Source organism: Bombina bombina, chromosome 5 (genome assembly GCF_027579735.1).
Source record: "Bombina bombina isolate aBomBom1 chromosome 5, aBomBom1.pri, whole genome shotgun sequence".
In the NCBI taxonomy this organism is placed as follows: Eukaryota; Metazoa; Chordata; class Amphibia; order Anura; family Bombinatoridae; genus Bombina; species Bombina bombina.
The window spans coordinates 395,503,927-395,526,040 of NC_069503.1; the positions used below are offsets into that span (position 1 = coordinate 395,503,927).

General features: G+C 36.1%; 1 protein-coding gene across 1 annotated transcript in view; it reads left to right on the top strand.

Annotated features, from left to right (window-relative positions):
• The first annotated feature begins 4,200 nt into the window (after positions 1-4,200).
• Positions 4,201-22,114, top strand: part of LOC128660402 (ubiquitin-conjugating enzyme E2 E1) — a 110,332-nt gene continuing 92,418 nt past the window's right edge. Inside the window, exons 1-2 of the mRNA XM_053714228.1 lie at positions 4,201-4,622; positions 12,958-13,008. Coding sequence (XP_053570203.1) covers positions 4,447-4,622; positions 12,958-13,008 — 227 coding nt within the window. The 5' untranslated portion in view covers positions 4,201-4,446. The remainder of the gene's footprint in view (positions 4,623-12,957; positions 13,009-22,114) is intronic.

Sequence of the window (22,114 nt, forward strand, 5' to 3'; positions counted from 1 at the left end):
CGGCAAGGACAGGACGCTTTACAGACGTGTTGTTGATGGAGGACATGCGGAGCCTTTTAAGTCCAATGCATCGCCACAGCCCTTCGGGGTCCACCCTCAGAGAACGACTCGACCGACAGGTAGCAGACTACCTCGCCTTAACTGCAGATCTCGACACTCTGAGGAGCGATGAACCCCTTGACTACTGGGTGTGCAGGCTTGACCTGTGGCCTGGGCTATCCCAATTTGCAATAGAACTTCTGGCCTGCCCCGCTTCAAGTGTCCTGTCAGATAGGACCTTCAGTGCAGCAGGAGGTATTGTCACTGAGAAGAGAAGTCGCCAAGGTCAAAAAAGTCTAGATTACCTCACCTTTATTAAGATGAATGAGGGATGTATCCTGAAGGGACTGACATTGGGCGATACATTCGACTAAAAAAGGCCTGATGAGATGAGCTGCCTTGGGCTAAAAATGGTCCACACGCTGCTGTATTTTATCTTCGAATGCCGGATGACTTGCGTGACTTATCCGCCACCAACTACGGTTCAAGCCGCAATGTTTTAGGGCACTTTCTGCCTGGGAAACAAACATCAATTTTTCTGGCCGCTGCTACAGCAGCGGCTGCAACAATACTTGATTTTTCAGGCATGTGTACATGCCAAATTTTTCTGACCTCTGGTGCTGCACTGTGGCTTCAAAAACCACACCACTCATATCTGGTGGCACAGTAGATTGCACGCGCAGTGCCCCAAATTTGAAGTAGGAGGACCGACCAAGCATCTTTTTCCATCTCCCGGTCCCTAAAATCCATGCCATATACACGTCCCCTGGCGCCGCAACTGCCTCTGAGAACCTTACCATGGGTCCCAGACCGCACGTCTTGTAATTCTCTGTCTGGGAAATTATCTATCTATCAAATCTATCTATTTATCTGTCAAATCTATCTATCTATCTATCGTATCTATCAAATGTATATTGCATCTATTGATCTATCTATCTAATCTATGTATCTATCTATCAAATCTATCTCGTGGCCGGACTGTTTTGTGACAGCCACTTGTGTTTCGGCCAAATGTCCGTCGGCCAAATGATCATCGGCCAAATGTCCGTCGACTAAAAGCGCAGTGCCCCAAATTTGAAGTAGGAGGACCGACCAAGCATCTTTTTCCATCTCCCGGTTCCTAAAATCCATGCCATATACACGTCCCCTGATAGGGGGCGTAACAGGTATTAAACTGATCAGAATAGTACTACTTAACACACCACTCATATCTGGTGGCACAGTAGATTGCACGCGCAGTGCCACAAATTTGAAGTAGGAGGACCGACCAAGCATCTTTTTCCATCTCCCGATTCCTAAAATCCATGCCATATACACGTCCCCTGGCGCCGCAACTGCCTCTGGGAACCTTACCATGGGTCCCAGACCGCACGTCTTGTAATTCTCTGTCTGGGAAATTATCTATCTATCAAATCTATTTATTTATCTATCAAATCTATCTATCTATCGTATCTATCAAATGTATATTGCATCTATTGATCTATCTATCTATCTAATCTATGTATCTATCTATCAAATCTATCTATCTCGTGGCCGGACTGTTTTGTTACAGCCACTTGTGTTTCGGCCAAATGTCCATCGGCCAAATGTCCGTCGGCTAAAAGTCCGGCCACGATTGCACGCGCAGTGCCCCAAATTTGAAGTAGGAGGACCGACCAAGCATCTTTTTCCATCTCCCGGTTCCTAAAATCCATGCCATATACACATCCCCTGATAGGGGGCGTAACAGGTATTAAATTGATCAGAATAGTACTACTTAACTCACCACTCATATCTGGTGGCACAGTAGATTGCACGTGCAGTGCCCCAAATTTGAATTAGGAGGACCGACCAAGCATCTTTTTCCATCTCCCGGTTCCTAAAATCCATGCCATATACACGACCCCTGGCGCCGCAACTGCCTCTGGGAACCTTACCATGGGTCCCAGACCGCACGTCTTGTAATTCTCTGCCTGGGAAATTATATATCTATCAAATCTATCTATCTATCGTATCTATCAAATGTATATTGCATCTATTGATCTATCTATCTAATCTATGTATCTATCTATCAAATCTATCTATCTCGTGGCCGGACTGTTTTGTGACAGCCACTTGTGTTTCGGCCAAATGTCCGTCAGCCAAATGTCCATCGGCTAAAAGTCCAGTCACGATTGCACGCTCAGTGCCCCAAATTTGAAGTAGGAGGACCGACCAAGCATCTTTTTCCATCTCCCGGTTCCTAAAATCCATGCCATATACACGTCCCCTGGCGCCGCAACTGCCTCTGGGAACCTTACCATGGGTCACAGACCGCACGTTTTGTAATTCTCTGTCTGGGAAATTATATATCTATCAAATCTATCTATTTATCTATCAAATCTATCTATCTATCGTATCTATCAAATGTATATTGCATCTATTGATCTATCTATCTAATCTATGTATCTATCTATCAAATCTATCAAATGGACTTTTTGCGGTTGTTTGCGGTGCGTTAAACGGGGAGTTTGGTCTGTCACTGTGAAGCGGGTGTAACCCTTACACTACCTGATCGATACAACATCATACCTCATGTTTTAAAGCACGTTATTCCAAACAATTTAGGAATGTTAGGTGATTTATGCCCTTTATGGCTTAAAAACAGACTCTGCATCAACTATGTAATTTTCCGTGGGAGTTTTGCCATGGATCCCCCTCCGGCATGCCACAGTCCAGGTGTTAGTACCCTTGAAACAACTTTTCCATCACTATTGTGGCCAGAAAGAGTCCCTGTGGGTTTTAAAATTTGCCTGCCTATTGAAGTCAATGGCGGTTCGCCCGTTCACGAACAGTTGAGGACGTTCGTGTTCGCCGTTCTCGAACGGAAAATTTTCAGTTTGCGACATCACTACCTCTCTACTTAGCATTTTTTTCATTGTCGACCAATCCCCTAGCTGTTACTGCACATATACTTACATATATTTTTTGCACTATCCATCCAACTTCTTATGTGGTTTATGGGAACAGATTTGTATATGTGCAGGGGTTAGATTTGCGCACCACTTTACACCTTTCTGTTTTTAATATATAACTGTAGTTTACAAGTCAAATTAAACTGTTACTTGTCAATTCCTTTTTAAATATATATGAAAATGCATAATTATATGGAATTAAGACATTTGTGTTGTAATATTTTATATCCAAATGCTGCCACCAAATTGCTGCTATGGCAATGTCAACAACATGTTTGATAATCCTGCCAAATCAATAGTATTTTCACAATAGGTTTAGGTTTATCTTTAGGACTTAGATCAGTTATTGAATTATGGCATGAAATGCAGACATCCCAACTCTCCCTGAAGTTCAGGGACTCTCCCTGATTGTAATAAAGGCTCCCTGATGCCAGCAAATGGAATGCAATCTCCCTGAAACTCCAAGTACCATGATCCAATGTGACCCAAATCCGGAAAAGTTTTTCTTTAAGGAATGCCTTTAGTTGCTGTGACGTTAAAGAACCCTCAAAGCATGCAACAGTAACCAAAAAGCCCCCCCCCCCCCCCCCCGATTTTAATAAAATAAAACACAAATACTACCAACAAGCGTACGATTGCTGGAAAATAGGTTTGTTGTATGTGGTTGTGCAATAAAGCTACTTTTTTTTTAATGTGACTTTAGTGGGAAGCTACTTTAATGATAAGTCTCTATCTGATTTAGGGTTTGAGGTGTCCAATACATAACTGAAATGAGTTTTTGCAGGTTGGGATGTCTGGAAATGAAATTACACCTCTGTAATATTGCACCAATGTTTTGGCAGCTCCAATATGTGTATTGGGAACCCATTGTTGTCAAATAAGGAAACAAATACAGATAATAACATTTTTAATGCATTTCACAAAATTCTTTATTTTTAGAACATGTTACTGTAACATGGTGTTCTGTATATAAATGTGTATAGCAGTCATGCACTTTAATGATTTATCCACAATACTGTAGCACATGATCCTTTAAAACCTAGTGCTGTTTTATCCATTGTTGTAAGTAACTAAGACAATTAGATTTCCCATGCAGTTGAATTTATGAGTTTGCAGACAAAATACTTAGAAGCCACCTAGCAAGAAGTATGTTTCCCTCTTATAATCTTTTGGATCCTCCTTTGCATTTAAATCCCCCGTCACCCCTCCCCCGCCTGTTCATAGGGAGAGACTGTTGGGGTGTGAGAGAGGGCTGGCTGCTGCAGACTGAGCCTCTCTGCATTGTGTGTTGGAGCAGACAGCTGGGGGGCTAGCAAGACATGTCTCTCTCTGCTGATTAGTAGCCACATTTGGGAAGCACGTTTAACTGGTCATTCCTTTGTTGTTTTGGGGGAGGATATTGCTCTTGGTCACCCATATCCTCCTCCTCCCCTCTCTGGCTTGGTGCAGGCTGTGTGTGTATGTGATCTCAGCTATGTCGGATGACGATTCCAGGGCCAGCACCAGCTCCTCTTCATCAACCTCATCGACCCAGCAAATAGAAAGAGAACCGGGCCACAACAACAACAACAACTCGTCAGTCACAAAGAAAAAGGAGACCAAAGTCAGCATGAGCAAGAACTCCAAGCTGTTGTCCACCAGCGCTAAAAGGTAAGTGTACCCCCTGGCGTGCTTTGTGTGATTGGGGGGGGGGGTCATCATCATAGACTTTGTTGCATGCTTTAAATTCATGCAGAGCATTTGCTGCATTACTGCGAGTCGTGCTTGGTGCCAGGCCCGGTATCGAAAAGGTTAAGGGTAATGCGGTCCGTAAAAACCTGATGTTTAATTCAGGATGTCTTATGTGTACAATAGGGGGTGGTCTTAATTATATATTCTGCTGCGGGGAGGGGGTAATATTTTAATTAACCTATTGACTGCCAGATGTGTTGTAGCCTTGTTTGGCAGTCAAAGGGTTAACGCTTCTTGGCCAGAAAATAGTTTAACCTCCTCCTGATTGATTTGCATGGATAAGCCCCGCCCCACACGACTAATTTGCATGGTAGCTCCTGGGGGCAATCGCTTGCCCTGGTAGTGCCAATTTTACCTCAGTTAGGGTTTAAGCGCTCTAGATTGGGGCGCTTGTTGTGTGAAAGCATCTTGGGGGAGGGGTACCCAGGGGTTTCGGGAGATTTTTACGGCTAAACCCGAATGGCAGCCATGTTGTGCCCTCCCACGGTGTCAGTGTGTGACTGGTCTCAGTCATTTTACACGAGACTCCTGAATGCCTGGGCTGTGATACTGCACCAAATGTAGGAAGCCGAAGAAGTCCCAGCTTGAGCCAGAGGCAGTGTCTCTAATTACTGGCTCATGTTGGGCCAGAAATATCATCAATGGAGAAAACAAACTGATCTCACCTTTAAACTATCAGACACAAGGTGCAGCTGCCTTTTTCCAAGTGTTATGTATTGGCTCCTACTTGAGAACATTCATACTTCTCATTTATATACAATGTCTCTTCAAGTTGCATCAGTGCTGACAATATTATATGTGTATTTTTTTGTACATCTTTTGTGGCAAATCTGACATTTTGGAAGATTGTTATTTTAACCTATAAACAACAATACATTTGGCTGCTATTATATGCTTTTTTATAGTGTGTGTGTATATCTCCAGTTTATAATATCACACAAAATATTAATATCTACATAGTAAAATAGTGTTGTCAAATTATGGCTTTTTTTTTTAAATGTGCTGTGCTGCTAACGAGATCATTTTTAGGTGATCACCAGTTTGGGCACACAGATGAGTGACATTTTTGTGATGGCTGTATTCACGACTGGTTAGCATACATGATACAGAGCGGTAGCTTTTTTTAACAATTTGTTACATACAATATGTGTATGTATATATCTTTATCACTCAGGAATAATACAGAGCAATGCAAATTTAAAGATACCTTTTTGTAAAGGGTAAAATTATTCTGCCTCCCTTTATTTATTTTTAATGGACTCATAGATGGTCCATATTTCTGTCTCTAAGGGGGACTTGAACTATAAATTTTTCTTCTTTTTTTTTTGGTTCAGCACCTGGGTATCACTTGCTGATGGTGGCTAAATGTTGCAAAATAAAGATACCAAGAGAACGAGGAAAATGTGATAATAGGAGTAAATTAGAAAGTTTCTTAAAATTGAATATCTGAAACATGAAAGAAAGAAAAAATTTGGTTACATATCCCAATGTAGTGCAAAACCCTGTCCTATGATCGTAGCCAAATAGGGTCAGTGCTGATTTATTTTCCTAACTGAACATTTTATAATTGACACAATTTGAAGTTCAATTCCCTTAAAAAAAAAAAAAAGTATTAACTGCCTTTTTAACAGAATATTTATTGCACTATTTATAGAGCCCCAGTGTAGTTTGCTAAAGAAAGTCCTGTTTAAATGCAAAAATCCACATATGTGTGCAAACCATTAGGTAGCAAGAAAACTGGAAGACCCATTGGCCTTACTTTTGATAAACGGCCATACAAGTACTGACATTTTCATGCAACAGCTTAATAAGCACCATTAAATGTGATTAAAGATGCCCAATGGTACCCAAGTCTGATTCTTAGAGATGCTATTTAATAGGTCTACCACAGACATCCCAATTGAGGGACATTGCTGAATGGTTTATTCCGGAAATAAATGGCGAATGAGACCATCACTATATGTTTGTTTAAATATGTTTTTTATTACTTTCTCAAAGACTAGTTTTTAGATTTAAGAAAATTATTGCAATTTAATAGATCTTTTTTTTTTAATATGCTTGTTCTTTATTTTTTATTTAAGATTTCAACAATTCTGTTGTTAATTAATTGTACATTATCTGTTTTGGAAATATTGATGGGCTTGTTCTATGGAATAACTTATCCTGAGTGAATTCAATCCTGTAATTTTCCAATTTAAATACCTGAGGAAAACCTTATTTGAAGAAAAATTTAGAGTGGTTCTAATTTTCCTTTCATTAGTTTCTGCAAACCTTATTTATGTGGAAAAATATTGAGTGGTTTACAATTTCTCTAAGGGATTTGCCCATGTGATAAGCACAGTAATAATTTGTATATGTACATGATACAGATCCTGAATTGTACAATTTTGTTTGAGAATGTTGTTTTTGTTTTGCATATATGTGCACAACTATGTTGTGTATATTGATGGTACACATTGTCTGATAGCATGATTGCTACACACTATGGTATACTTTGTTCTTCTTGTGCCTGCAGAGCTCATAGCTTTTACAGACACTGGCTGGTTTAGCGCTCCATCTTCATACTGGGTGTCGCCATCTTGAAATGTAGTTAGTCTTATACCCTTTGACAGAAGTGATGCATATTCACAGATGAGTGACATTTTTGTGATGGCTGTATTCACGACTGGTTAGCATACATGATACAGAGCGGTAGCTTTTTTTAACAATTTGCTACATACAATATATGTGTGTATATATCTTTATCACTCAGGAATAATACAGAGCAATGCAAATTTAAAGATACCTTTTTGTATCGTGCATGCAATTACAAAAAGCACAATACAGCTGTCAGTTAGCAATTTCAGTGAAAAGACCCTTTATGTAGATACAGCTACAGTTGGTGGTTAAAATAGGAGAAACACTTTGTAGAAGCTTATGGCACAGGAAAATAAGTGTAATGAGTAGTAACCATGCTTTTGTAGTTGTGCCCTTCAGTATAATGTCCCTTTTTTAAAGGGACAGTGAAATAAGTAAATGTTAATGTTTCAGCTAGATAATTCACTTTTTATCAAATTTGCTTTGTTCTTTTGCTATACTTTTGTTAAAGAGTAAACCTAGGTAGGCTGATGCATGCTTAGGGGCGTGCACATGTCTTTAGCAGTCTAAGGTAGTACTGTTTATAGCAGTGGTTCTCAACCAAAGTGAGCTCAAGGCCCGGTGGGCTGATCAGCCAAGCAAATAGGACCTGGGCTGAGCTACCAGCAAGTAGGGGGCCCACAAATTGCATCTCCACAGATCCTGGTGCATTCCTTAAGCTGTAGTTTTCAGTTGCCCTATCAGTAACTAAGCAAATAAGTGTGGGTTTAGTGGGGGCCCTGACGGGGGTATGTCACTGTGAGAACCATGGAGGTTGGGTGGCCTTTCTTTGGAAATTAATGTTGGGGGTCCTGGCTCTGGAGGTTGGGGGCAGGTCAGGGAGGCTACCATATTCATTTGCATAAAATTTAATACATTTTGGTCAGTGTGAGATAGTGTTCCTGGGGCCTTGATTGGTCTCAGTCTGCCCTTGGTATGCAGTGGGGTAAGAGTGTGTAGTGGATGCATGACAGGTCGGGGCCCACCAGCAGGGCTATCACGGCCCGGTACTGGGACACGGCCTGGCTGTTGAGAAACCAGGGTTTATAGCACTGTTACAGTTGTAGTCAAAATTATTCAGCACCTATCGCAAAGCAGGTTTTTTGTCAAAATTAAGACTTTTAGCTATTTGCAATGAACACAAGCAATTTAAATATGCATTGCTGATTGGTGCCTTCACACATTTTGTCTCTTGTGATTGGCTAACTAGATGTGTTCAGCTAGCTGCCAGTAGTGGTGCAATGCAGTTCCTTCAGCAAAGGATAACAATATAATTAAACAAATTTTGATAATAGGAGTAAATTGGAAAGTTTAAAATTGTATGTTCTATCTAAATCATTAAAAACATTGTAGGATTCCCTGTCCTTTTCATTTCAGTAGTAAATGTGATGTTACTATTAATTTACCACACTGATGCTGGCTGCTGGGTTGTAATAATCCAATTGACATATTTTCTAAAATGTTTAATCTTGTCCATAAGTAATCCAATGAATTAGCGTGGTTGAATATTTCTCCCACACTTGCAAACAAGGCTAAAAGATAGGACCAGGTAAAGTTGTATTTTTATTTGTTTGCCCTGTTTGTAGTGGCTTGTCCTTGTCAAACAATAAGCAATTGGGTACATTTTCCATGCAAACATATGCTTAAAAGGACAGTCTACAGCAGAAATTTTATTGTTTAAAAAGATAGATAATCCCTTTTTAGTACCCATTCCCCAGTTTTTCATAACTGTTATATTAATACACTTTTTACCTCTGATTACCTTGTATCTAAGCCTCTGCACACTGCCCCATTTATTTCAGTTCTTTTGACAGACTTGCATTTAAGACAATCAGTGCTGACTCCTAGGTAACTCCACGTGTGTGAGCACAATGTTATCTATATGTTACACATGAACTAATGCCCTTTAGTTGTGGAAAAATGTCAAAATACATTCAGATAAGAGGCAGCCTTCAAGGACTAAGAAATTAGCATATGAGCCTACCTAGTTTTAGTTTCAACTAAGAATACAAAGAGAACAAAGCATAATTGATGTTTAAAGGACCAGTCAATACAGTAGATTTGCATAATCAACAAATGCATGATAAGAAGACAATGCAATAGCACTTAGTCTGAACTTCAAATGAGTAGTAGATTTTTGTTAAATAATTTGCAAAGTTATGTCTGTTTCCACTCCCCCTGTATCATGTGACATCCATCAGCCAATCACAAATGCATATACGTATATGCAGTGAATTCTTGCACATGCTCAGTAGGAGTTGGTGACTCAAAAAGTGTAAATATAAAAAGACTGTGCACATTTTGTTAATTGAAGTAATTTGGAAAGTTGTTTAAAATTGCATGCTCTATCTGAATCTTGAAGTTTAATTTTGACTTGAGTGTTCCTTTAAAGTAATTTTGAAAAGTTGTTTAAAATGACATGCCCTGAATCATGAAAGGGTTTTTTTTAAACTAGACTGTCCCTTTAAGACTAGCCCATTGAAGAACAAATCAATCCAATTATATCTCTTTTTTTGGTGAAACACAATGGAAAGTTGTGACTGTTTTCTTATAACTATAGTGTTTGTAGCCTTCCATTGCTTTGCCTATTATATAATTTGTCTCTATCATACTGCCTCATATTTTTCTCTTTACTTGCAAATAGTTGCTGCACATTCTGCATGCCCTGCTTTATATGGTCACGCTTTTTTTTTTAATCTCCACTCCCCCACTTTTTTATTTTGGCACTATAGATTGATGGCCAACATGTGTCTAGCCGCCCCTTGTCTTTTTTAAACCCTATTCTGCATTGTATTGAGTCTTCCTTGCTCACCGTGTTCTGCGTTTAAAAAAAAAAAAAAAAGTCAGAACATAAAAGGAAAAATATCATCAAGTGTCAAAAAAAGAAAAAAAAGTTCTTCCCACACTGATAGAAAATTTACAAACATTACTTTCCAAAGAGAAGCAGTATGTAGCATGAACAGTGAAAGTATGTTAGGAAAAAATGACTTGTGCTTTTAGTATGCAAATACTAGTGTTGTCCTGAATCTCATTATACCACTTAAAGGGACATGAAACGCAACATTTTTCTTTCATAATTTAGATAGAGAATACAATTTTAAGCTAATTTTAAATTTACTTATTTAATTTGCTTCCTTCTCTTGTTATCCTTTGCTGAAAGGTTTAACTAGGTAAGCTCAGGAGCAGCAAACAACCTAGGTTCTAGCTGCTGGTTGGGGCTGCACATGTGTTCAGTTAGAAACCAGTAGCGCATTGCTGTTCCTTTAACAAATGATACCAAAAGAATGAAACAAATTAGATAATAGAATTAAATTAGAAAGTAGTTTAAAATGGTATTCTTTCTGAATCATGACAACATTTTTTGGATTTCATGTCTCTTTTTAAGCTAAATTCCTTTAGTACTTAAAGGGACAGTATACACTCATTTTCATATAACTGCATGTAATAGACACTACTATAAAGAATAAGATGCACAGATACTGATATAAAAATCCAGTATAAAACTGTTTAAAAACTTACTTAGAAGCTGTCAGTTTGGCTCTATTGAAAAGGTAGCTGGAAAGCCCACTGCAAGTGGCAAATAAGACACTCCCCCCCTCCCCCTTCTTTTGCATATGAAAAGACCCTTTACACAAACAGGAGCAAGCTGGAGTAGGTAGTCGAGCGTATTCACATAAAACTTTGGGGCTTGGTTAGGAGTCTGAAAATCAGAGCAATGTTATTTAAAAATAAGCAAAACTATACATTAATTTAAAAAAAAAAAACTTTATGGGCTATATAAATAGATTATCTACAAAACATTTATGCAAAGAAAAAATGAGTGTATAATGTCCCTTTAAAGGGACATTCAAGTCCAAAAAAACTTTCATGATTTAAATAGGGCATGGAAATTTAAACAACTTCCCAATTTACTTTTATCACCAATTTTGCTTTGTTCTCTTGGTATTCTTAGTTGAAAGCTAAACCTAGAGGTTCATATACTAATTTCTTAGACCTTGAAGACTGCCTCTAATCTGAATACATTTTGACCACTAGAGAGCATTAGTTCACTTGTTTCATATAGATAACATTGAGCTCATGCACGTAAAGTGACCTAGGAGTGAGCACTGATTGGCTAAACTGCATGTCTGTCAAAAGAACTGAAATAAGGGGGCAGTCAGCAGAATCTTAGATACAAGATAATTACAGAGGTAAAACATGTATTATTATAACTGTGTTGGTTATGCAAAACTGGGGAATGGGTAATAAAGAGATTCTTTCTTTTTAAACAACAAAAATTCTGGTGTTCACTGTCCCTTTTTAATCTGAACAATTCTGTTGAGCCAATGAAAAGGCATATGCTTGTAGCCACCAATCGCCAGCTAGCTCTCAATAGTTAATTGCCGCTCCCGAACCTATATAGGTTTACTTTTTTTTTTTTTTTTAATAAAGGATACCAAGAGAACAAAGCAAATTTAATAATAGCAATAATTAAAAAAAAAATCTGCATTTAAAATTGCATATTCTATCTGAACCATAAAAGTTTAACTTTGAGTTTTACCTTTTTAAGTACATGTTTAATCTCTATGGGTTTGATTTATAAAGTCCTTCTCTTTCCTTAGACTACATGCTCTCACAAGAGTCAGGATTTATGCTTCCTACCCTCTTCTTGTCTGACCAGGGACATTGACACCTCCTGCCCGCGAGCACAAAATAGTGCTTGTGTGCAATATTAAATTCGGGCAGAGGATTGCTGCCCGCCAGAGGAGAGCTCGGGTGGACAGGGGCAATTATGTACTCCCCTGTCAGCCCTTGAATGATAAATCGGTCCTTTTGTGGTGATTAAACACTTTTCCATGTACTAAACGGTGAACAGTGCTTTGGAGCCCTTGCAGGCAGACACGCTCATGTGAGCCTGCTTACTGCAATGTAAGAAGCATCAATGCTATGATAAATTGCCCTGAACACAGTAGTCCAAGGTGATTTTAATAGGCTTTGCTCTCGCGTGAGAACAAGGTGTGGCATTGTACATGCGGGCAGCGGACGTACAATATCTCCTGCTCACTTGCTGTAAAGATGGATAAGCATGTAACCAAATTGAGAACCTTGTCTGGCCATCACTTAGTACATCTATCCCTCAGGTCTATTCATCCAAAAGTGTAATAATAAAATGCTCTAGCACAGTGATTCCCAACCCCGGTCCTCAAGTACCCCCAACATTCCTGGTTTTCATTACAGCTGAACTAGAGCACATGCAAAATAATCAGCTTATGGATGAGAGCAGGTTGGTTACTGATCAGCTGATTACTTCACCTGTGCACTGGTTCAGCTATAATGAAAACGAGGCCTGTTGGGGGTACTTGTGGACCGCGGTTGGGAAACACTGCGTCTAGCACATAAGTATGTGTAATATATATATATATATATATATATATATATATATATATATATATATATATATATATATATATATATATATATATATATATATATATATATATATATATATATATATATATATGCCCCATTTAATTATTTTAAGTTTTGCGACACAAATTAAGCATCGCTTTACCTTTCCTGTGTATGTTTCCTAGGTAATCTGATTTTAAAATAAAGTTTGTAATTGTATTTTTCTCTTCTTTCTCCCCCCTGTGCACAGGATTCAAAAGGAGCTGGCAGATATCACTCTGGACCCACCTCCCAATTGCAGGTTTGTCATGTCTCCCAATTTCTTTAACAGTTAAAAATAAAGTATGTATGTATCTTCTAGATTATTTTTTTATATTTATTTATAAAATATTTTACCAGGAAGGATACATTGAGATTTCTCTCATTTTCAAGTATGTCCTGGGTCCACAAAACATTGCATTGATACAATAGGGTACAATAAAATACAAAAACAATAATAATACATAACATATGCAAACATAGAACAGGTAGGAAATTTATAATCAACCATGACAGGTGCATTCTGTTTTGAGATATGCAGACAGGGATCTCTTAAAGGATTCTAGGCTTGGGGAAGGTTTGAAAGTGTGCGCGAGGTCATTCCATAATTGTGGTGCTCTGTAGGAAAAGGAGGATCGAGCTGCTTTCTTTTTGTATTGAGGCAAACTAAATAATGTGCTGGTATTGGATCGGAGGTTATAGGAGGTGGGAACACCCGGGGAGAGCATTTGCTCAGGTAGGGTGGGAGCTTCCTAGAAAAGCTCTTAAACAAAATAGATAGATCTATCTATATCTATCTACAACCTGTCTATTTAAAGCCCACTAGATTAACATGTTTTTAGCATCTCCTATGCAGGGTCATCGATTTTTTTTTTTTTTTTTTTTTTTTTTTTTTTTTTGTAAGATTGTTAGATTAATACATGTCAGAAAAAAATGTATATATGTATGTGCTTCAAGATAGCTGGGTTTAACCCCTTGCGTGACAGAGGTGGTAACAGCATGTTGATGTCTTGCTCTAAGAGCCAAGTATACACTGTACCTCCTGTTGACTTTTTTTATCATTTTTTGGTGAGATTGAGGGAGCTGTTATTTTCAGTAGAGCATCCTCTAACCTATTTAGATTTTAAGTTCTACTCTTATGAATGCAGAAAAGCCACAATAATGTGATGCTTATGGATGTAGCGCTGACTTTAGGGTATACCATCTTGTTTTGTTGTGTGTTATAAAAGTTAATGGTGATCTTTATTGATGTAATAAATGTGTTCTCATTTTTAAAGGGACACAAGTACAATAAGGAAATTCTCCATTGCTTTATCTGCCAACAATAAAAATATTCTCTGTTGTATGAACATTTTCTTATTGCACTAATGCCTGCATATAATTGTGTGTTTAATTCCCACAAAGGGGTTAAAGTTTGGCACTAGAGCAGCATTGCACTGGTGATCTTAGGTTAGATATAAGCCTGTGGTTGGTGGTTACTCACACAATGCAGTTAATGATTGACTTTGTTTTATAAAAAAATATAAAAAAATAAATAGTTCTAATAGGAAAAGTCAAACTTCACTTAACACTAACCCCTGAAAATGTTAGTAAATAGATTATATCCGTATATAAAAAAACAAAGTGAGCACTATTTAAGCTTAAGACGTTTATAGTGAATCACAATTATTTAATATAAGTGGTTAATACAGATAAAGACTAAAAAAAAAGTGTACACTCCCCACATAAAATTAAAAATGCTAAATATTCACACTTGGACATTCCAAGGGGGGAAAAAAAACAGTTTATCAATATAGGATTTGCTGTGTTTGTAGTAACTAAAAGCATTGATTATTGATTCATATATTCTGCTCAGTAACTTTGAGAACAGCAAAGGGACTATATTATTTACAATATTTGATGTATCTTGCAGCCCCCTTTTGTGAAAACTAGAGTATTTAAGTGAAGATTACAAATATTACTTGTCAGGAGTTGGCAGTGGTGGGGGTACTCAGTACAAGTGTTAAACGCCTTTGTGTGTCAGATAGTTAAATGTTAGCAACATTGCAATAAGAAATTGCAAAAAATCTGAGTATTTTATTAGTGCACTTCAATGTCCCATTAAAGGGGCATTAAACACTAAATAAATGCTAGATAGAATAATGCATTCAAAGAAAAAAATCAGTCTGAGAATAACCTATATGTATTTTTAAAAGTTTACACTTATTCATACGGAACGAAACTTGCTTTGTTGAGAATCATACTGCCCTTATCTATTTAAAAAGGTGGATTGTTAATTCCTCAAGTAACAAGAGATATGTAGATCCATCAAACTCTATAATCCTTAAGAAAAATGAGGTTTTATTTGTATATGTTTTATTTTGTGGTTGATATTTGCTTGTTTATTACTACCTACGATGTCTCATTTGACTTGCAAGTTACTACTCTCACACAATTATTTTTGAAGCAAAGCATTGTATTATTGTATAATCACTGTTATGTCTTAATCTGACTATGTCTTGTACTCACATTTCCTTTGTCAATATATAAAAACATCAATTGAAAAAAAAAGTTTACACTTCTATTGTCAATATTAAGTTTCTATGAAGCAGTGGGAGCTGCCATGTTGTAACTTAGGTTTCTTTCTCTGTTGTGGCCAATTAGGGACAGTTATAAATAGGTAACTATAGTGTTCAGCCCATGGCTGTGTGGAATGTGTGTTCTGCACGTCCATTTCTATCAGGAACTGAAAAATCTCACAATTTCAGAATGAAATACTGGAAAAATGGACAAAATAAACAATGAATGTACATTGCAGAATGTTTCTATATATATGTGTGTGTGTGTGTATGTATATATATATATATGTATGTGTGTATATATATATATATATATATATATATATATATATATATATATATATATATATATATATATATATATATATATAAAAAAATCTACATACGGTTGTATCATTTTATATTGCCATCTCAAACTGATTTATGTCCCTTCTTAAATTACATTTAGTTGCTTTAGCCCCTTTCTTTAGGGCAATTTAATATAATATATATTCTCGTTGGTAACCATGTATACTCTAAGTCACTCCGTAGCAGCAATGCACTTCAGAACATGGCACGACCACAATGCCAGTCAAGTGTGGCATATGCATGTAGCCACCATTCACTTGTCATGTCTTGTTCAGAATATTCATTTCGATGTGTGAGATTAATGTTTGACCACTTTGAAACACATATAGTTATCAATGTACATTCATATTTTAATAAAATACTCTAATGCATTTTATAATTCCATTAGCATATCCTATTAATAAACACAGCATAGGTTCATTAATACTAAAAGGGTTATTGTGCAGACCAAAACAAGTACAGTTTAGTCCAAGAAAATAAAAAAACCACCCAACGCGTACCGTATTTGGAGGAGCCAAATATTGACAAGGCTAGTTGCTGTCTGTTAGAAAATGTTCCTTATCAGATCATTTTTACTAAAGCCAATTAGGGACAGATATGTACCATATTTATCCTTGAGGAAGTGGAAAACTTAATTTTTTTTTAGAATTAAATTTGTGTAGGGGGTCAAAATAAAGTATGTTGCAAATATGTTTTACAATGTATAATTTAAAGGTTGTATGTCCCTTTTTAACTGGGTCAGATAGCTACAAATGAACAGTTGATGATTTGGAAATGTTCATTGTATCTAGCTATTTGTTACATTTTAAAATACCCTTTCTTAAAGGACCACTAAATACAATAGAATGAAATAAGTGACAAATACCCAATATTAAGACAGTACAATAACACTTGCTTTAAATCTGAAATGAGCAGTAGAATATTTTCTGGAAAATGTAAAATTGAATCCAATTTTCCCTTCTTGTATCATGTGATGGGCAACCGCCAATCACAAAATGCGTATACTTCTATTCTGTGCACTTTTGCATATGTTCATTGGAGCTGAAGCCTCAAAAAGCATGCACATAAAAAGTGTGTGCATTTTTTTGATAATGGGACTATATTAGATTTTTTTTTAATTTTATTTTAAATTGCATTCTTTTATTTTGACTTTAGTGGCCCTTTTAAATGATTTGTTCTTTGAAAGAAAAAAATGACTTATTCTAAATAACTTTTTTTTTTTTTTTTGTTTTGTTTTTTCTCTCGTCAGGCTTGTGGAAGCCTAGTTGACCAATATAGATTTAGTATTTGTTCCAGGCAATGAAATTGAATACTGCAGTATGAGTCATGCGTTTCCTCATAGGTTAACTAAAAACAGTTTAGATTGGAACATTATTTACTAATCTATTTTCATGATATGAAATATTTCCCTACAATAAGTATATTCAATAAATAAAGGCAGTTTGCTACAGCTTTGAATTGCCATGTAAATTAAACCATTCATAGGTCAATATGCAGCTGCTGTCTATTCATTTTGGATATTACTTCACACATTTTCATCAACACCCATATTGCCTAAACATGAATCTTTTATATGCCCTTGCATATCACTCTCTTTGAGTTTGATGTTTTTGAAATAATAATGCATTCATATATTATGAAGATCTCTTCCAATTTCCTATTTATTTTTTCTCTGCTGCTATCATATTCAACCTTTTTGTATGTATACATTTTATGGTTTAGTTTATGATGGTTTCTGTGTGTATTTTTTTTTTCTTTGTGAGAGAAAAACATGAATTATGTGATCAAATAGGTGATAGTATTTAGCTTTGCTTGATGAGGTTGCTTTAGAGGTATGGAGAAAACCAGGATCACACCAATCTCCAGTTATCTCTGCTGTAAATGCATAGAATACAAGCTGTAATTAGTGCTGGGATGTTTTCCTTTGTAAGTGTAGGCTAAAGCTGGAGTGATTTCCCTTACTGTTTTCATAAGGAGTGTTTTTCATGCCAAAGGGATTAACAGGATTCACACCCAGTGTCTCCTTTTTTGTAAAATAACTCAAGAAAATGAGTCGAGTATTGTGGTTTATTTTGCATCCTGAAGTGTTTGTTTAGGAGATCGCCTGGAGTCCCCTAATCCTCTGCTTAGCAGACAGGCCAGCAAAATGGTTAACTTTGTGACCATAAATCTTTTTTTTTATTTTTATAATCATCACTTCTCTGTTTTAAGTAAATATTTTAGAAATGTTTTTCCCCTGTTATGGTACCAGATTTTTCCTGATATGGTGTGTGTGTTTATATATTATTATATTATGTTATATATTATATATTGTATATTATATTATATTATATTATTATTGCTTGGTCTCTTATCTCACAATCCTCTATAGAAGAAAATAAGCCTTTTGCAGCTATGTTGAATTGTTTCCATATTTTTGCTCTATACAGGATTAAGAGTTACCAGCCATTTGCAACCTCGCCAACAGAGCCGTTATCAAAGACATAACTCACTTTAATTTGATATAATAAGATGTGAACAACCACATGTATCAAAGAACATTCATTTTAAAATACATTATTTCTGTTAAATAAACTATTAGTTAATTAAAAATAACATCTCCTCTTGGTTCTATTACTATTGCAGTTCTTATTACAATTTTAAAAATGTATTCCTAAATAGATTATTTTTATTTTATTTTTTGCTGTATCTTTAAAGGTCCAGTGTACTGTATACTTTTTTCCCCCTTAATGTGTTTTCATTTATTATACCGGCTGCAGAGTAAAAAATGCATGAGAAATTGCCTATTTGTTTACTTTTTGTTTATGAAATAGCAGTATTTTTTGATACTGCAACCCATATTATGTATGTATGGCAGGTGCACTCTCACAAACAAATGTCAAATATACCAGGCTGCCAGAGTAACAACAATAGCTATTTCAAAAAATCTGCACTCCACTTTTTGTGGCGTGTTGTCAATTCGTTATAGCCACTTTGATGCATAGCAGAATTGAGCGTATGGGGGCGTGTCTATATGCAATTCTGACTGCCAGGGAAAACATCAATAAGGTAGACATGCCCCCCCCCCATAGCCTCCAAGTGGCTATAACAAATTGACAACACATAGTAAAAGGTAACTACCTTAGAAATATTTAAATCTTGGCGTTAGATGGAATCATAGAGCCCTATAATGCAGCTCATATGTATGTTTTAAAGGCTTATACCATCTGGCTCATTAACATATTGTGTGCATATGCCTTAAACATTTAATTGCGCTACGGCTTGGGAATGAGACCTCATTTCTTGCAGAGACTGCTTATTGAGGGCATAATGTATAAGAATTACATGTTATCGATTTATTTATGAGCTTGTGGATATTGTTCATTGTCCCTTATGCATCACTTTGACATGTATATACACTGCAATGTCATATATATTATTTATATATATATATATATATATATATATATATATATATATATATATATATATATATATATATATATATATATATATATATATATATATTTTACACAGCACAGGGGGAGGGGTCTCTGATCTTTTTAAGAAATGTTTCTTTGCACATGTTGGTCTAATGAAGGTGTGAAGGCCCCGAAACGTCACTTTGAATTAAAAGGATTATATTCTCTTTAAATCCAGTGAGTGCTGATTTTTGTTTTTTAAATTTGTATATAGTAGAGAAGGAAAATAAGTGATATGATTGTAACTTTCAAGTATATTAAGGGGCTTTGTAAAGCTGAGTCTGAGTATTTTTTTTTATACAAAGAAAAATGCAAGAACAAGGGATCATGATCTCAACCTGAAGGGTAGTAGTTTCAGGAGTAATTTGCTGAAGCCGTTCACAGAAAGGGTGGTTGATTATTGGAATAGAATAGACTGCCATTAGAAGTGGTAATGAGAAACACTGGGGGACTCCAAGAATACCTATTCTAAGCATAAGACTATCCTTTAAACTAGATAAGGTTTGTTTGGCCTATGGTTCTTATCTGCAGTCAAAAATCTATCTTTCTTTTAAAGGAACATGATACCCAAATGTTGAAGCACTTGAAAGTGATGCAAAATAGCTGTAAAAAGATGACTAGAAAATATCACCTGAAAATCTCTATGTAAAAAAGGAAGATATTTCACCTCAAAATTTACTCAGTAGCCACATCCCATTGTAAATGGACTTTAAAATGCTTGTCCTAGGACTTGCCAGCAAGCGTGCATCTGGCATGTGCAGACAGTTATTTCCCTTGTTATGAAATCTTGCAAAATTTTCGTGAAATCTCATAAGATTATAGTAAAGCAAAGTGTAACATCACTGATGAAGCTGATTGGCTGCTGTGTTTTTTTTTTTTTCTTAAACATAGATGTTCAGGTGATATTTTCTTGTCAGTTTTAGACTGAATATTATGTCCCTTTTAATTTTCTATGCAATATCTTTTTGCCAACTGCAAACTTTAATTAATTTTGAAACTAATATAAAATGCATTTTCTTGCCCAGTTCCTCCCCAGGCATATTTTACTTTCTGACTGACTCCCACAGCTCTGTTAGGGACTGGAAAATTAATTTTTCATAAAACAAAACTGTAATACATTTTTAAGATGTCCGCTTTCATATTCAACAAACGACATTACTTTATTGTCCTTTGTTATAACTTTAATATGGATGTTAAATGGGAAATCGCCACATTCAAAATGTAATCTACCTACATCTGTTCTATAAAGGTCTATAAGGCTGTGATTAAAATAAAAATTCAGTCGCCTACTTATATGAACTGAAGAGGGGCATAGCTGCTGCAAAGGTAATCTTTTGTCTCATTCAAAGGAACTTCATAACTGCCAAGTAGTCCACATACTAATGTTCACATAGCGGTATCTGAAAGCATTCTTTTACTGTTGGTTTTGGTGCTCCCGTGTGTGTGTGTGTGTATATGTATATCATCTCTATCTCACACACTTAATAATAATAATAATAATAATAATAATAATAATAATAATAATAATAATAATATTATTTAAAAATGTTGTGTCTCTTTTTGTAACAAAGGCCTTGCTGAATGACAAATGCTCTCATCTTAGCTTGCAAATACAGAAGCTTGATTTTCACACTTGCAGTGCTGAATTGAGTGCAATACACATCCATTATTGGACGCATATTCTGTTTCTTTTTGGACGATCATGAAAGTACACAGATGGCTTGAAGCATATGGATTTGAACTGGAAGCAAACGTGCTTAAAGATACAAGGCTGATCTTTTTGAATCTACCGAGTATGATGGCCTTAGTTTCTGAAGTTGTTCTGACATCACTAACTGCTTTCTAGGCATCAAGTCAATATAATTTATTGGGGCAAAACACAAATCTGATATTTATTTATATTTTTAAAAGAGGCACTCTGGAAACATTCTATCTACATATGTTTTTTTTAAATAAGACTGCAAGGTGCATAACTTGCCCCTGTAGTTGAAGGGGAACTGTGTATTTTGTGACAAGTTATGTTTTCACATGCTTTTAATAATACAGAACAAGCCATTTACATTTCAAGAATAATGTATTCAGTGTCATTATTTGTAGTCTTATATATTTTAAAAAATAAATAACGCTACTTGCAGAAAATATTTTGAAGAAATTCTTTGTTACAATTTTGTTTCCTCTCCTGAATATGTAAATACTGTATTATTTCTGCGCATAAAGCAATATTATTTTAAAAAACCTAACTTTCATGTAAAAGCTAGCAAGTAAGATGTAAAATGTAACTGATTAATCATTCTTTGTGTGCACTTACATCAGTTCTGCTCTTTAAACGTTTTCATATAGGCTTGGTTGGACTTCAGCACATACAAATGGATAGGTTCCAGCTAGCTATGTGTATTGTCTAGCTATGGTAAATTGTTGTCAGATGTAAAAATGTTTTAGTTTTACACAGCTCTAAGGGTTCTGAGTGAAGTTTCACATGCCCATTTGACGCTACATTACTTCACACACAGACTCCGTTGGTAATAGAGAGCAGACTCCCATGCAGACAAAGCAGCATTATTTAAAAAAAAACTACGTTAGGCTTTGGTACTTGATGCATATGCATGGTGTCAGTTTGTGCAGCACTGGCATGAGCATACCTTCGGACAGTGCATGGTGTCAGCTTGTGCAGCACTGGCATGAGCATACCTTCGGACAGTGCATGGTGTCAGCTTGTGCAGCACTGGCATGAGCATACCTTCGGACAGTGCATGGTGTCATATTTAAAAACAGAAATGCTTCATGTTAATGCTCGCTAGACCAACTGCTCTAAAGCCAAAGGGGAGTTAGCAATACTTTACATTCCTATGTTCTTCATATAGAACAAAATTGTTTAATTTTTTAAATATTTCCATAAATATATATATTTTTGTTGTAAAATAGAGCATACAGTAAAAATGTATAGTTTAGTTTTGCTTATTTTTAAATAACATTCTGCTGATTTTCAGACTCCCAATGAAAC